Below are 17,404 nucleotides of genomic sequence, written 5' to 3'. Positions count from 1 at the left end.
CTATTTTATATCCATCTGCTTCTAATTTTTCATTCTAGCTACAAAATAGAAGAACAAACATGTTTCCTTTGTTTTAACCATCAGCTGCATTAAACCTAAGTCTACACTGTACCAGCAAAGTTATTAGAATATTTAAGCAAATATTTGGTAAGTCAATTAAAAAGAACCACATTTGCTTTAACTATCAGACTGTGTTAGAAAATATGAAGGAGTAGTGTCTGATTTGTTCATTTACTTGCTCCAATGCTTGCTTTTATTCTTTTAGTATAAATCTAAAACAACGAAGAGGACTTTATCTTCCTGCTACTTTGTATTTCCTCTTTGCAATGATAATATTACATAATTGACTTAACAAATAATAAATGTGAAAAAACAAGCACCCCTATCCATTGGATATAAAATGCTCTGTCCAGAACATTTTCTTCAAATTAGGTCAATGCAAATTTTGGGTTCCTCAATTTTTCAGCAGGTCTTTAAATAACATTGTTTCATTAAATATCATTTCCTTATAATATTGATGAGATGCTGTAGGAACATAACTTTCATTTATATCAATTAGCCTACAGTAGAATGTGCTTCATTGAAAGTGCATGTATTTTTTGTTAATCCTTACTTGATGATATTTTTTCCATTGCTTTTTAGAAAGAGTGGAAAGGAGGGAGGGAGGAAAGAAGGGAGAAAAGGAGAGAGAGAGAGAGAGAGAGAGAGAGAGAGAGAGAGAGAGAGAGAGAGAGAGAGAGAGAGAGAGATTCATGTGAGATGTAGGATAGATTGACTGGTTGCCTCCCATACGTGCTCCGACAGGGATGGGGGTGGGGGAGAGGGAAGAGAGAGTGAACCTGCAATCCAGGTACATGCCCTTGACTAGGAATTGAACCCACGCCCATGTGGCATGTGGGCATTTGCTCTAACCACTGAGCAACCAGCCATGGCAAAAGTGCATGTATTTTAATGTAGTAGGTAGTGGCTGTCCTACTCTGGATGCTTTAGATAAGTCTTCTCATCCTAGAGTAGTGACTTACTCAGGGGGAACAGAGAGGTTAGCTGGACCATTTCCTTGCTCCTGGAGAACTAGACTCCAGGCACTGCATCCCTGGTGCTTCCTGCTCTCTGGCTTCCCACTGCATTCTGCAATTAAAGTTCAGGACAGGAGATAGGACGGTGAAGTATTTATTATACGGTCCCTGCAGACAATTTGGCAGCAGCTAGGATGCATTCCTCTGTCTGAGGTCACAACTCCTGTTAGGTGACCACTTTCCCAAGGCTACTTCTCTTTCCAGTTTCTGGTAATGGCTCCCTTGTAACCTCAGGACTAGGGATAAATATCCCTGGGTGATTCAGCTTCTTTTGTTCATCCACTTCACCCTGCCCATATCTCTATGAATAAGACCATTATTAAACTCTCTCTGATATCCTTTAAAATTGTTTAAATTGTGGTAAAACATACATAACAAATTTACCCATTTAACCAGAGGGAGTGGCAAAAAATATGCAAAGTGATGAATAGCAAGGACCTACAACCAATATTACTCTATCCAGCAAAGCTATCATTTAGAATTGAAGGTCAGATAAAGAGCTTCATAGATAAGAAAAAGCTAAAGGTGTTCATCACCACCAAACCAGTGTTACATGAAAATGTTGAAGGGTATTCTTAAGAATAAGAATAAGAATAAGAATAAGAATAAGAATAAGAATAAGAATAAGAATAAGAATAAGGAGAAGAATAAGAATAAGGAGAAGAATAAGGAGAAGGAGGAGAAGGATGAGGAGGAAGAGGAGGAGGAAAGATATAAAATATAAATAATAAAATGGCAACAAATACCTATCTATGAACAATTGAATCTAAAAATCAAAACAAATGAACAAGGAATTTAATGAACAAAATAAACTGGTGAATAAAATAGAACCAGAGGCATGAAAATGTGGAACAGATGGATGAATCTCAGAGGGAAGGGGGATGGAGATGAGCAGGGGGTGGGAAGATATTAAACAAATATACTAATTAATATGCATATATGCATTACCTATGAACACAGACAATAGGGTGGTGAATGCTGGGGGCAGGGCAGGAACCTGGTGGAGGGGACAACGGCGTGTGGGAAATGATGAAACATCTTAATACCCTCAACAATACCAATTTTAAAAAATGCAGGAATTTTATTTTTATTTGTTTTTTAATTTATTAATTATTTTAGGTTAGTAAATCTCGTAATTATGGGGAGAGAATTAAGATAGTTTTAAGAAATGTTTATCAGATGTTCTGTTGATCATTTGTTAATCATGTCTCAGAATACTTGGCCAGAAGAAACCTGAAAATCCCTCTTATGAAGACAGTTAGGCATCATGGCACTTATAAATAGACAACATTGTGTTACAACCCCCTCAAGTGATCCCAGAGGGTGGTGTTGATATCCCTTGTCATATCAAATAAAGAAGTCAGAAGTAGGGAAAGAAAAACAAAGGATAACAAATTCATAGAATGTATAAAAATGCTTGTAGAGGCCATCAATGTTGTAATTATGAAAACCTTCATTTAGATAATCGGGATGAGAAGTGGATTAATATTCTTCCTTATAAATTTTATTAATTCATAAGGAAAGCCAGCATTAGAGCTATTTTAGTAAAATACACATCTTTCAGGTTTGTTCCTGACATACCTATCATGTCAGTTCTCTGTAATAGCAAGGAATATTTCAGCAAGAAAATAAAATGAAAACTGAAGTGAACCACGGGCAAATTTTCACTATAGCACATCCATAGGTATGCATAATTATTCCTGTCAGATAAAAAAATATTGAAAATCTAAGAAAATATTATCTAAGAAAACAAAGAAATATTAGCAACATAAAATTAAATTAAAAACAACACATTTTTTTCTGACTACTAGTAATATTTCTAGCATAAATGTGTTTGTATTTATAAATAAATGACATATCTGTTCTAAAAGTTTGAGAGCAAATTAGACTTTTATGATAGGCTTATGTGTATACTTCACATTGTCAAAGAGAAGTCATGTAAATAATTTTCTAGTTTGGCATTATCAATTGTAGATATTTTGATATCAAGATATAAATGATTATTTTTCTTTAATTTGTTATTGCTTAAAGTATTACATATGTCTCCTTTTTTCTCCATTGACCTCTCCCTGGCTACCCCCACTCTCATCACATGCCCTAACCCCCTAGTGTCTGTGTCCATTGGTTATGCTTATATGCATGCATACAAGTCCTTTGGTTGATCTCTTACCACCCCCCACACTCCCCTACATTCCCACTGAGGTTTGACGGTCTGTTCCATGTTTCTCTGTCTCTGGATCTATTTTTGTTCATCAGTTTATATTGCTCACTATATTCCATAAATGAGTGAGATCATGTGATATTTACCTTTCTCTGGCTGGCTTATTTCGCTTAGCATAATGCTCTCCAGGTCCATCCATGCTGTTGCAAATGGTAGGAGTTCCTTTCTTCTTATAGCAGCACAGTATTCCACTGTATAGATGTGCCACAGTTTTTAATCCACTCATCTGCTGATGGGCACTTAGGCTGTTTCCAAATCTTAGCTATGGTGAATTGTGCTGCTATGAACATAGGGGATATATCCTTTCTGATTGGTGTTTCTGATTTCTTAGAATATATTCTTTGAAGTAGGATTACTGGGTCAAATGGGAGTTGCATTTTTAATTTTCTTGAGGAAACTCCACACTGTCCTCCACAGTGGCTGCAGCAGTCTGCAACCCCACAAGCAGTGCATGAGGATTCCTTTTTCTCCGCATCCTTGTTAGCACTTGTCGTTTATCGATTTGTTGATGACAGCCATTCTGACAGATGTGAAGTGGTACTCACTGTCCCTTTGATTTGCATCTCTCAGGTGATTAGTGACTTTGAGTATGTTTTCATATATCTCTTGGCCTTCTCTATGTCCACGTTAGAAAAGTATCTAGGTGTTTTGCCCCCCCCCTTTTTTTTTACTGGATTGTTTATCTTTCTTTTGTTAGATGTATGAGTTCCTTATTTTATTGTTATTATTTATTATGTTTTTTTTTTATTTTTAGAGATAGAAGAAGGGAAAGGCATAGAGAGATAGAAACATCGATGAAAGAGAAACATTATCCGTCAGCTGCCTCCTACATGTCCCCTACTGGAAATAAAGCCCACAATGTAGGCATGTGCCCTGACCAGGAATCAAACGAATGTTCTCTTGGTGCATGGGTTGATCCGAGCCACACCAGCAAGGCAAATCTGGAGATTATTATGCTAAGTGAAATAAGCCAGTCAGAGAAAGACAAATACCACATGATTTCACTTATATGTGGGATCTAATGGACAAAATAAACTAACAAAATAGATCCAGAGGCATAGATGTATGGAATAGACTGACAGATGTCAGAGGGGAGGAGAAAGAAAAGGACTAGATGAAAGAGGGTGAAGAGATTAGCCAAAGAACACATATGCATATCCCATGGGCACAGACAACAGTGTGATGAAGGCCAGATGCAGGAATACTGGATGGAAGTGGGCAAAGGGGGGAAGGAAATGGGGAACATTTGTAATAGTGTCAACAAGGAAAACCCATAAATAGATTTAAATCTAGAAGTAGAAGTTAGTTAATATTATTATGGTATTTTTACTTTTAATAAATAAATATCCATCATGAAACATTTTATTTTATTTATTTTTTTAAATATATTTTATTGACTTTCCACAGAGAGGAAGGGAGAGGGATAGAGAGCTAGAAACGTTGATGAGAGAGAAACATCGGCCAGCTGCCTCCTGCACACCCCGCAACCAAGGTACATGCCCTTGACCGGTATCAAACCTGGGACCTTTCAGTTTGCAGACCGACACTCTATCCACTGAGCCAAACTGGTTTTGGCCATCATGAAGCATTTTAACAACAAATTTTACATATTTTGTTATATCCTTGATAATTTGTTTCATGAACTAATTTTTTTCTTCACTGTTTTGTTTTATATGGGAAAAGACTAAGACTAATAAGTTTACATTAATAAAAGTGATTAAGATATTAAAAATAGTTTAACACAGCTTAATAAAATGAAAATACACATTAGTTATCCCTTAAATTTTTAAGAGTAACTTTGGAAGTAAGAAGAATATCATCCTGGAAATAAATAAGCATTAGTAATTATTCTGTTATTTTTATACTCCTAGAAAAGAATGGGACTAAAGAAAATTTGACTTGAGATTCAGGAGAACTGTTGGAAAAAATCATTTAATAAGAGCTTTAGGCTAGGTTCATCTTTGTTTGTTTGTTTGTTTGTTTGTTTTTACTGGGAATGTATATTAAATGCTTGGGGAGATTTTATTTCCTCCAAAATAAACCTGCTTGATCCTTTTCCCTAGATATTCCAAGATGCCCATGGGATGGGGAAGGAAACAGTGTATTAGATGTGATGAGATGGATATGGCATTTGAAAATACTATTAGTTGAGGGGTGAGAGTAGGGGTATAGATAAAATAAGAGTTCAATTTTTTAAAATTGGTGATAAGTACATGGGGGTTTATTACAGCATTCTCTCTACTTTTGTAGGGAAATAAAGTTAACTAGGCCATTCTAACACTCTTTTACTAGAGCAGTACTTTGTTAGGTTTTCTATTCCAAACAAGTCAGCTAGGACCTCCTTAAATGCATGTTCTAATTCAGTAGGATGGGGAGGCCTGAGAGTCTGAAGTTCAAACAAGTTCCCAGGTGATGCTGATATTAGTGGTCTCTGGACCACATTTGAATAGCAAGGAGGTAGAAAACTGTGGGACCAGATAATTACTAACCTAAGAAGGCCATAAGATGGAGTTTCTCAGCCATAATTTGGTAGGAAAATATAAATAAAATCACATATTTTTTTATTAATATGTAAAAACGGAAAAGAAAAAATATTCATTATCATATTTAAAATAACTACTTAGCCAGTTGAGCTCATTTATGAAAAAAGGTTCTAGTTTATGATGTAAGCCACAACTTAAAACAATTAAAATAATTTCTAATATCCAACAGATCTAGTGTTTACATATAAGAACTTTGCACCAGAACTGCTCTGTCATGTTTCTGTTCAGAGGCTATCATGAAAAAGATTATCAATTACTGCTTTACAAGTATAAAATAAGTTAAGCCATCCTATTTTTCTCAACCAGAAATCTGAAGCTGTCAAAAAATGTCAATTTTAAATATGACATAGAGAAGAAAATTATGTTATTCTGACCTCTAATTTCTTGACATTTTAATGCCATAATTGCTGTGATTAGTGCTGCTTCATGATTTCACCTGTCAAGGAAGAATCAATAACCTTAAGCTATTTATCCAATTTTAGCTCTAACTTCAAAGTTCAAAACGTGGGATTCCGTTTAGCTTAAAGTATTTGTATTTGTCCAAGAAGATTATCTTGCAACTTTCTTTATAAGAACAGAACTTTATAAATGGATAAAGTATATAATAAAATATTCAGGAGCAAAAATGTCTACAATATTTAAAAGTAAAAAAGTAATTTGGAGTTGGTCTTGGAATAAAATAAGAAGCTATTTTAATAATTTTTTAAATAATTCTAAAGTATTGGTTTTAAAAGGAGGATGTAGTTTATAAGGAGTTTATAGAACTGGGTGTGTTAAGCAAAGGTGTATTTTTAAGAGAATAATTAAACTCAGTCAGAATTATCTCCTACAAAACAATCTTATAGTTTGAACACAACTGGGGAGATACTAAATTAGGTGAGTGTAATGTTTTGTAGAGAATATCCCTATTTCACCAACTGATTTCATTGTATCTGACTTCTCTCTCATTCATTTATTATCTGTCTCTATTTTTTTCTTCCTAGCTTCAGGAAATAATTCTACCTCTTTGTGTATACAATATGCTATAATATTGTATTTAATACCATGTTTGCAATGTATTTTCTGAATATTAGCCATAGGGTCCAATGATCAATGATCATGAGGCATGTTCCTTCTCTTTCCTCTTCTTGGCTTGAAGCCATACAAATAAAGTCATTTTGTTTTTATAGAGGTCTGCAAGAAATAACTTTATTTCTTGATACAAGTTCTTCTTGTAAGGCTTTATTTTTCCAAATCTACAAGTTTTCCACCTCTAAAATTAAAAATTAAAAAGAATTTCGCTGAATGAAAATGTAGAAATGATTGCTTGTTTTGCATAAAGCAGATGGTAGAAAGAAGACTGGAAATAGAGCTTCCTTGCAGTGACACTTATGTAGCAGCTGTTATATGTTCATTCTTTTCACCTATCTTAAATCATGTTGTGTAATGTGGAAGCAATTTACATATTTTATCTGAATTATTCTCACTGAAAATACTTATACAAATACTATAACACAGCAATTTTCAACCTGTGAGCCACAAGAATTTTTAAAACATACAATACCTATTTAGTCAAGGGCACTGACCTCTTTTCTCTTAGATTGTCAAATAAAAAAATGACAACAGCCAACACAATAATAATCACTGTGAATGAATCAAAATTATACTAATTTTTGTCAGATCAGCAAAAGATACATCTTTTTGGTATGCTGCAGAATTTTAGTAATTAGTTCATGTGTGCCATGAAATGAAAAATGTTGATAATTGCTGTTATAATATATAATTTCCAACTGTTCATTATAAAATTTTAGGGTGAGAAGATATGGGAATAAAATACTATAGCCTCATCTATTCCATTGATGTATTTTTTGAGTATTCTATCTAGAAGGTTATAATTTTGTTTTTATTAAAAAAACACACTGGCAGATTATTTTATATGAACTATTATGTATCTATTTACAGTAGGTCTTCAGGTTACATCAGAGTTCCATTCTTATGGCGCAATGTAATGCAATTTTCACCGTAAGTTGGGAACTCAACTACATAAGCACCTACATCACTCACATGGAGCACATACACAGCAGTAATGAAGTGAAACAGTAAAAAAAAAAAAAAAAAAAAAAAAAAAAAAAAAAAAAAAAAAAAAAAAAATTAAAGAAAGATAATAATTCCTGACCTTTACTTGCGGTAAATAAATAATAAAAATCATAAAGCAAATATGTACATATGTCAAAATAATGGAAGTTTCTTTGATAAGTAAACGAGAGATGGGCACATAACCACAAAACGATATACATCAAGTCTGATGTAACCCATGGCCACATAACCACAAAACAATGTACATCGAGTCCGATGTAACCCGAGGACTGCCTGTATATAAAATCCCAATATGCAAATAGACTGAATGGCAGATCAACTGAACAACCAGTCGCTATGATGTGTGCTGACCACCAGGGGGAGCATGCGGATCATGGTGGGCTTCAGCAGCAGGCAGCAGAGCACTGAATATGGTGGGTGTTAGCCGTGGCAGAATAGTGGAGCAGGTGAGTGGGCATGCCAGACCAAGGCAGGGCACCGATTGCTGTCATCAAGCCTCTGGTGGTTACTGAAAATTCTTTGCTCCTGTGCACCACAGTCCCACCCAATCCCATCTGGTGCTCACACCTGCTGCCAGCACTGGAGCCACCATTCGCAGCCCCAATCACTTCGCACTGTCAGCGGGTGTGAGCAGCAGCTGCTGGCCCTGATCATTCTCAGGACTTCTCTATCTCCCCCTGCTCCTGAGGGGTGATCAGGGCAGCTGCCACCACTCGCACCCACTAATGCTGCTGGCCCTGCTTGCACTGCTGCTGGTGCTGGCCCCAATTGCTCAGCGTCATCAGCAGGTGTGAGCGGGGCCAGTGCCATCAGTGTGTGGGAGTGGTGGTGGTGGGAGCAGGGCTGCAGGCAGAGGGGGACCTAGGGCCATGGTGGGAGGAGGCAGGTGAAGGTGTGGAGAAGGGCCAAGACCCACTCCTGTGCCCACCACAGCCTCATGGCCCACAGTTCCTTTCAAGGTGCATGAATCTGTGCACTGGGCTCCTAGTATTTATTTAAATATTCAACTATGTTTTATTAATTACACACATAGTCATTAAGCATGTTAATGAAGATTCTGAAGTAAAATAAAGTAAGGGTATTTAAGTTTATCATATATGTCTGCAATTCATATAGGAACAACATGCAGATCTCATTACTTGGTTTTGATATATAACATTCATTTTTCCAAATTTGTCAAGGATTGAAATAAATTTCAATACAAATATTTTGTGAAAATTTATGTTGAAAAAAATTTATACAGAAAGAGCTGGAAAGTCACATGTGTGTTTGAGGGGTAACAGATTTTTTTTTAAATTATGGGACTGACCACCTACCTCTCTGAGCACAGGGTCAGTGATGCTATCCAGGTTCATAGAGCCTTCATACGTTAAGTAGTGAAAAACATTCAGAGCACGAACTGCTTCTGGTCCTCGCTGTTTGTAGCCAAATATAAGATCAATCCACTGATGGAGTTGGCAAGAAACAAATTCACTTTCCAAGGCCTGAAATTAGTCAAGAAAAGAAAATGAGAGTCCATACAAACTTAGTTCACTTTTTTTCTTACTTTGAAATATTCTATATAAATAAGCAGGATATGCTCTTTATACTCCTATATTTGATCTTCTGCTCCTAGAAATGGCAAAACACAATATCTAATAAATGTGAATGTAAATTTTTTTTCTTAAATGCTTAACTTTCTCTTCGCTCCATTATCTATCTTATCTAATAAAAGAGTACCATGCAAATTGACCATCACTCCAACACACAAGATAGCTGCCCCCATGTGGACACAAGATGGTCTCCACAAGATGGCCAGCAGGGGAGGACAGCTGGGAGGGACCAAGCCTACAAAGGAGGGCAGTTGTGGGTGGTCAGCCCAGCAGGGGAGGGCAGTTGGGAGGCACTAGGCCTGCAAGGAAGGGCAGTTGAGATGGACCAGGCCTGCAAGGGAAAGCAGTTGGGGGTGATCAAGCCTTTAAGGGAGGGCAGTTAGGGGTGACCAGGCCGGCAGAGAAGGGAAGTTGGGGGCAACCAGTCCTGCATGGAAGGGCAGTTTGGGGAGACCCAGGCCTGTAGGGGAGAGCAGTTGGGGGTGGGGGAAGGGAACCTGGCCTACAGGGAAGGTCAGTTAGGGGTGACCAGGCCTGCAGGGGAAGGCAGTTAGAAGCAAAAAGGCTGGCAGGAGAGCAGTTAGGCATCCATCAGGCTGGCAGGGGAGTGGTTAGGGGCGATCAGGCTGGCAGGCAGAAGGGGTTAGGGGCAATCAGGAAGGCAGGCAGGCGAGCAGTTGGGAGCCAGCAATCCCGATTGTGAGAGGGATGTCTGACTGCCGTTTAGGTCCAATCCTATCTGGATTGGGCCTAAATGGGCAGTCAGATATCCTTGATGGTTCCCAGATTGTAGATGGTGCAGGCTGGGCTGAGGGACACCCCCCCCCCCCCAATCCCGCATGCATGAATTTTGTGCACTGGCCCTCTAGTACAATATAAATTTTAGTATTAAATACATTTCTTACAAAGTCATGTTTATGTTTAAAGATAAGTTGAAATGCCTATTTTACAATTATTTTATGCCTAATTTTGAAATATTAGTTTGAAACACAACAGTTTTATTAGAAACTTTGATATACTGTATTTTCTGGCATATAAGACGACCCCCTAATTTTACTGTTAAAACATAGGTTTAGGCCTATATTCGCTGTATAAGACTACCCCCCACTTCCGAGGCAACACCAGTTCTTTTTTTAATAGACCGCCTCTCTGACTCTGGCCAATCTGAGCAGGCTTTTTACTAGAACACAGAGTAGTTTTGGGTACAGAACATGTATAATTTGCATGCATAAAAAGCCTGCTTGGATTGGCTGAGTTTGAGAGGCGGTCTATTAAAAACGGAATTGGTGTTGCCTCGGAAGTGGGGGGTAGTCTTATACAGCGAATATAGGCCTAAACCTATGTTTTAACTGTAAAATTAGGGGGTCGTCTTATACGCCCGGACATCTTATACACTGGAAAATACGGTACACATATTTTTATGCCTAAATATGCAAACTTACCTCTACAAAATTTAACTCTACAAAAAGGGAATGCCTTCCTTCTGCCAGAAATTAACTGTTTTTTTTTTTTTTTTTTTTTAAAAATATATTTTATTGATTTTATACAGAGAGGAAGAGAGAGAGAGATAGAGAGTTAGAAACATCGATGAGAGAGAATCATCGATCAGCTGCCTCTTGCACACCCCCTACTGGGGATGTGCCCGCAACCAAGGTACATGCCCTTGACCGGAATCGAACCCAGGACCTTTCAGTCTCCAAGCCGACGCTCTATCCACTGAGCCAAACCGGTTTCGGCAACTCTGTTTTTATACAGTTTTGGAATCACTTGGCAATTTTAGATGTTTGCTAGCTGGTGGGAAATTGTTGAGAGTTAATGAGCTCATAAAGAGTCAGAAAAAAAGGTGGCCTTTTCTTTTCCTAAGAGATATCATAAGCCTCCCAGAAGTAACTTGTCATGTAGAGATGGAGTTCAGTTTATAACTGACATGAGTAGTGACAATGTGTGGCTCACTATGCCTCTCACTTAATGCATTCATTTATCATCAATTTCTTATTCATTTTAAGAGCACACTGATTTCAGCAACATGAGCAAAAAGCTGTAGAACTAACTTCTTAAATTTTAACTATGTATAGCAATAAAAACCAATTTTCTACATTATAGCTGTAACTAAATATGTGGATGAATTCATTCTCTGGATGCATGTCCCTCATTTCTAAGGTCTTAAAACCAATTGGAAATTCATTTATATATATATAAAAAACACTTGAAATGAGTCCTCTGATAATTATAAAAATATAATGAAAACATTTTTCATTTTTAAAAATCTATAAAATATCTGAATGATACTTTTCAACTTTTCTATGATCACATTTAGGTAATGATTTATTAACCTCAATCTCTTTCTTAATTTATTCCTTTCAAAATGTCTGGCATTTTACTTTATTTTGTTCTATTAGTTGATTGCTTACTGGATATATAATACAGAGGCGTAACTCTATTCCCACTGGTATCACCAAGTCTCAGCTCTCTCACTGCTCTCCACATGTAATAGACTTCAACCTCTTTCTCTCATCCCGCCCCTCTTACACGCTGCTTATGGAACAGACATCTGAAGCCATCATGCTCATCTGAAATCCTCTAATTAAAATCTTCCAAAGTTCCTCCAAACATAACAACTTATGTTAGTTACCTAATACTTCTTTTGCAAGTTCCATAGCTCCAAACCTAGCATTAAATATAAGTTTTTAGTAAATATTTATTGATTGAATAAGCAATAGGAAAGATGTATTGGTCATAAGAAAGAAGAAATATCAAGAAGTGAGAGTGGGGGTGGCAAAAAAGCTCACTTATTCATTTAACATATAATGATTATTTGCTATGTACCAGATACTATTCTAGATCCTAGGATAACAGCAGTAAATAAAGGACAGCAAAATCACTGCCAGGGGGTTAACATTACAGTGGTGCACCAACAAAACACAAGATAATTAATAAGATACAGAGTATGTGAGAAGGTGATACGTGTTAAGTAAAAGAGAAAAGCAGGAAAAAAAATTAAGGAGTATGTATGTATGTATGGGCTGGGGCTGCTAATTTAGAGGCAGTGGAAAGAGAAGGCTTCCTTGAGTTTGTGACATTTGAAAACTACAAAAAGGAAGTGAACCATAAGAACATCTGGTAAAAGAGAATTTCAGAGGGAACAAACATTCATTCATTATTCATTCATTCATTATGGAGCAATGATTATGTACCAGGTAGGATTCTAGAACTCAGTGATATTGTGATAAAGAAGACAAATTTTGAATCTCCAGAAACACATCCCACTGAAATGCAAAAACACAAAGTGAACATAGTCTAATCTCTCTCCAGCTCCAAATTACTGAGCACCTACCATGTGTCAGACATAGGACCTAGAAGAAATACAGATGAGAAAGCATTCCATATCCTGGGGAAAAATGACAATCTAATGGAAAATAAACATGTTGACTTGGTCTCTTACTGCTGCTGGAACTTATGCTGGAACTCAAAGTGGAAATGGGCACTAACCTCCACCCCCAACCCATTTCCAGTGGAAATTATTAAATTTAGTGGGCCTATCTCTACTGCTCCAGCTATCACCATTCTACACACTTGCCCCCCATCATTACCCAGCTCTATAAGACTAGAGAAATGTGTGGGCAAATGGTTACGGCTAACAACTGCAGTGGAGAATGTTGGCTCTAACTTTAAAATAATCCAAAATCAATTAATTTCATACTACCTTTACTGCTACCACCATACTCCAAGCCACCATCATCTCTTAAAAACCTCTAACAGATATGTCTGATTCTACCCTGTGCCTCCACAGTTCATTCCCAACACTACAGCCAGAGTGGTCCTTTCAATTCTACTTTTAGTTATATGCACAAAGGAACTGGAAATGAGTAGTTAAATAAAATTTGTACATGAATATTCATAGAATGAACATTATATAATAATCTTCATGATACTAATATAACATTACTATAATTCTATATAATAAAAGGGTCCTCCAATCGGCCTCCCTCAAAGGGAGGCCACCAGCAATGGCAGCAGCCTGGTGATGGGGGGCAGGGCCTGCAGCTCCCTGACTGGCACTGTCCCCTGATCAGCCACAGTCACCTCCCACAGAGGTTTATTCAGCTTGACCACATTGGCCTTTCTACTTTTATATTCAGTTCAAGCATTTGCAAGATTGGGAGCAAATTCCACTCCCGCTGGACATAGAAACTTGAGTGTCAGCCTCAAGTGCATCCTCAGGATCGCCAGCAGATGCTGCCACAACCAAGGGTCATGATGCGGAGAAGGGCTCCTCAGCGGGCCCTTCTTGTGCCGCTACTAGGGCTGGGCTCCCTCCCCATCTCCTTCCAACTTGGGCCCATGTCCCAGCAGTGGCCACTGAGCAGGCCACCAACCCAAGTGACTAGCCACAAAGACTGGAAGAATACCCCTGCGGCCTTTAGCTCTGGACTCCTCCAGTGCCCTGTCCGCCTCGCCCCACGCTCACTGGCAGCCAATTAGCACCCCCCAACCTCCCCTAACCCCTCTCTCCAGCTGGTCCCACCCCAATCGGCCCCACCAGGGACCCTAACAGGAGAGAGGAGGGAGCCTGATTCCTAAAGGCTGGCATCAAGACAGAATATGTCTGAAGACCAACTATTGGGCAAAATGTACCTCTGAAGCCAAAAGAAGCCAGCGTCGTTGATAGAATATGTCTGAAGGACAGCCATTGACAAATACACCAATAATGGTAGGACCTGCCCTCACAACAAAGTAAATGAGGATGAAATTATCAAACATAGTTGTGGTGGAATGACTGTTATAATACATGTCAATTCTGCCTATCTCTAAACTTCTCCTATGAAAAACCATCTGATGGGAAATTTACTTGATGTTGTAGCAAAAATAAGTTTGTCCAAATGATATACATTTTCCAGAATACCCAGCATATTTTAAAAAAATTAATGATAATCAAAGTTTCTGACAGTAAAAAATTCATGGAAAATATTCATTCAATAAATAGTTCTTTTGCTTTTGTTTCAATGGGTGCAAATATTGTATCACCATCAAGACATGGGCCATACTATTTTAAAATACACGGACAAGTTTATCACTCTACTAGAACTTTACGTCCTTCAGATGGTGTTTTTTGGATGTTTGCTTAACTCAATATTTTAGATATGGCAGAAGCAACAAGTAAAAGATTAACAATGCCAAAAAAAAACAAGCTTGCTCAGAAAGACAGTCTCATGCATGAAATAAACGAATTAAAAAAATCATACAAGATGTTACATGAGGTATAAAAGGAAGCCTAATCTGAAGCAGCAGTGAAAGGTTTTGCTTCCACAGAATTAACAATGGCAATTAAATATAATCATAATAGTGATCCAGGTAGATATACCTCTCCCTGTGTAACCGAGGTTGCAAAAATGAAGATGGAGAACCTCCTTTTGAAAGGGACTTGATCATTCATTGTAAACCAGATCCCAATAACCCAAATGCCACTAAAATGAAACAAATCAGTATCCTGTTTCCTACATTAGATGCAATGACATATCCTATTCTTTTTCCACATGGTGAAAAAGGCTGGGGAACAGATATTGCATTTAGACTCAGAGATGACAGTGTAATCGACAATAATACTAGATGAAATATAAAGACACGAGTCACACAAATGTGGTATTATAGATTTCATCTCTCCGTTCAGGACATGTTCAATTCTATTTTAAATGTAGGAAAATTAACTCAATAGTATATTGTCGATTCATATTAAAAAATGGAAGCCAATTGGATAAATTTCATTAAAGCAAACCAATCTAAGTTAAGAGTTGAAAAATATAGTGGTTTGATGGATAATCTCAAATCTGGATCTGAAAATGACAATGTGCCAATTGGTAAAATGATAATCCTTCTATCGTTTTTTGAGGGTAGTCCCAGAAATATGCTGCAGCAATATCAGGCTGCTATAGCAATTGTAATGAAGTATGGCAAGCCCTATTTATTCATAACCATGATGTGCAACCCAAAATGGGCAGATATTATAAACAATTTAAAACGCTGACAAAAAGTTTAAAAAGGCTTGACTTGGTAGCCAAGATTTTTAATATTAAGCTGAATGCTCTTTTAAATGATATGTGTGTAAATTCCATTTATTTGGCAAAGTAACAGCTAAAATTCATGTCATTGAACTTCAGAAATGCAGATTGCTTCAGACTCACATATTATTGATATTAGATAGTGAGTCCAAATTACAAAAGGAGATGACATTAACTGTATAGTTAAGGCAAATGTAGACCAGTGCCCTCAACTTTTTCAAATTATAATATCAAATATGGTATATGGACCATGTGGAATACAAAATCCAAATTGTCTATGTATGAAAAATGTTCAAAGGGATATCCAAAAGAATTTCAAAATGCGACAATTGGAAATATTGATGGATATCCCAAATACAAAGATCTGGTAGCACCATGTCTATTGAAAATAAAGTTTTTATTTTATTTTATTTGCATTTGATTATTTGCATGAATCAAAAGACATAGGGTAGCTGAATGGATAAGAAAACATGACCCATATATTGCTGTCTAAGAGAGAACCATTTCAGAACAAAGGATTCACACAGATTAAGAGTGAAGGGATGGAAAAACATTTTTCAGGCAAATGAAAATGATAAAAGAGCTAGGGTTGTGATACTTATATCAGATAAAATAGACCTCAAAGTAAAGGCCAAAATAAGAGATAAGGAAGGACACTATATAATACTAAAGGGAACAATTCAACAAGAATATATAACTCTGATAAACATATATGCACCCAATGGAGGAGCACCCAAATATATAAAAAACCTCCTGGAAGATATCAAGGGAGAGATCGACATAAATACAATCATAGTAGGGACTTTAATACACCACTGACATCACTGGATAAATCAACTAGACAAAAAAATCAGCAAAGAAACAGCAATTCTAAATGATTCACTAAATAAAATGGACCTAATGGACATCTTCAGAGCATTTCACCCCAAAGCCACATAATATACGTTCTCATAATCACATAATCAAGTGCTCATGGGACTTTTTCAAAAATAGACCACATATTGGGTTATAAGCAAAGTCTCCCCAAATTCAAAAAGATTGAAATCATATCAAGCATTTTCTCAGACAACAATGGCATAATATTAGAAATAAACTACAAGAAAAACATTCCAAAAAATTCAAACTGAATAGCATGCTACTAAACAATGACTGGGTTATCAATGAGATCAAAGAAGAAATTAAAAACATCTTGAGACTAATGAGAATAAAAACACAGCATTGCAGATTCCTATGGGACACAATGAAAGCAGTCCTGAGAGGGAAGTTTATAGTGCTACAGGCCTACCTAAAAAAAACCAAGAAAAAATGGTAATAAAACATATAACTCAACAACTCAAAGAATTAGAGAGAGAGCAATAAGAAAAACCAAGAGTGAGCAGAAGGAAGGAAATAATAAACATCAGAGCAGAATTGAAGGATATAGAGACAAAAAAAACAAACACAAACAAACAAAAAAACACACACACACACACAAAACAAAACAAAAAAACAAACAAACAAAAAAAAACAATACAAAAGATCAACAAAACCAAGAGCTGGTTCTTTGAAAGGATAAACAAGATTGATGAACCTCTAGCTAGGCTCACCAAGAAGCAAAGAGAGAGGACCCAAATAAAATCAGAAATGAAAGAGGTGAAATAACAACAGACCCCACAGAAATACAAAGGATTGTTAAAAAAAAAAAAAATACTATGAACAACTCTATTCCAACAAACTGGACAACCTAGAGGAAATGGGCATATTCCTAGAAAAATACAACCTTCCAAAACTTTCTCAGAAAGAGTCTACAAATCTCAATAGGCTGATAACTATGGAAAAAGTTGAAGCAGTCATCAAAAAG

At 36.9% G+C, this 17,404-nt stretch overlaps 1 protein-coding gene across 4 annotated transcripts in view; it reads right to left on the bottom strand.

Moving 5' to 3' along the window:
- NBEA (neurobeachin) overlaps positions 1–17,404 on the bottom strand; it is a 796,980-nt gene that overhangs the window by 46,767 nt on the left and 732,809 nt on the right. For all 4 annotated transcript variants that reach the window (XM_084879290.1, XM_084879291.1, XM_084879292.1 and 1 more), the window contains one exon: positions 9,233–9,400. In XM_084879290.1, coding sequence (XP_084735416.1) covers positions 9,233–9,400 — 168 coding nt within the window. The remainder of the gene's footprint in view (positions 1–9,232; positions 9,401–17,404) is intronic.

Source organism: Pipistrellus hanaki (genome assembly GCF_964339955.1).
Source record: "Pipistrellus hanaki genome assembly, chromosome: 3".
NCBI lineage: Eukaryota > Metazoa > Chordata > Mammalia > Chiroptera > Vespertilionidae > Pipistrellus > Pipistrellus hanaki.
This window is presented reverse-complemented; position numbering and strand designations above follow the sequence as displayed.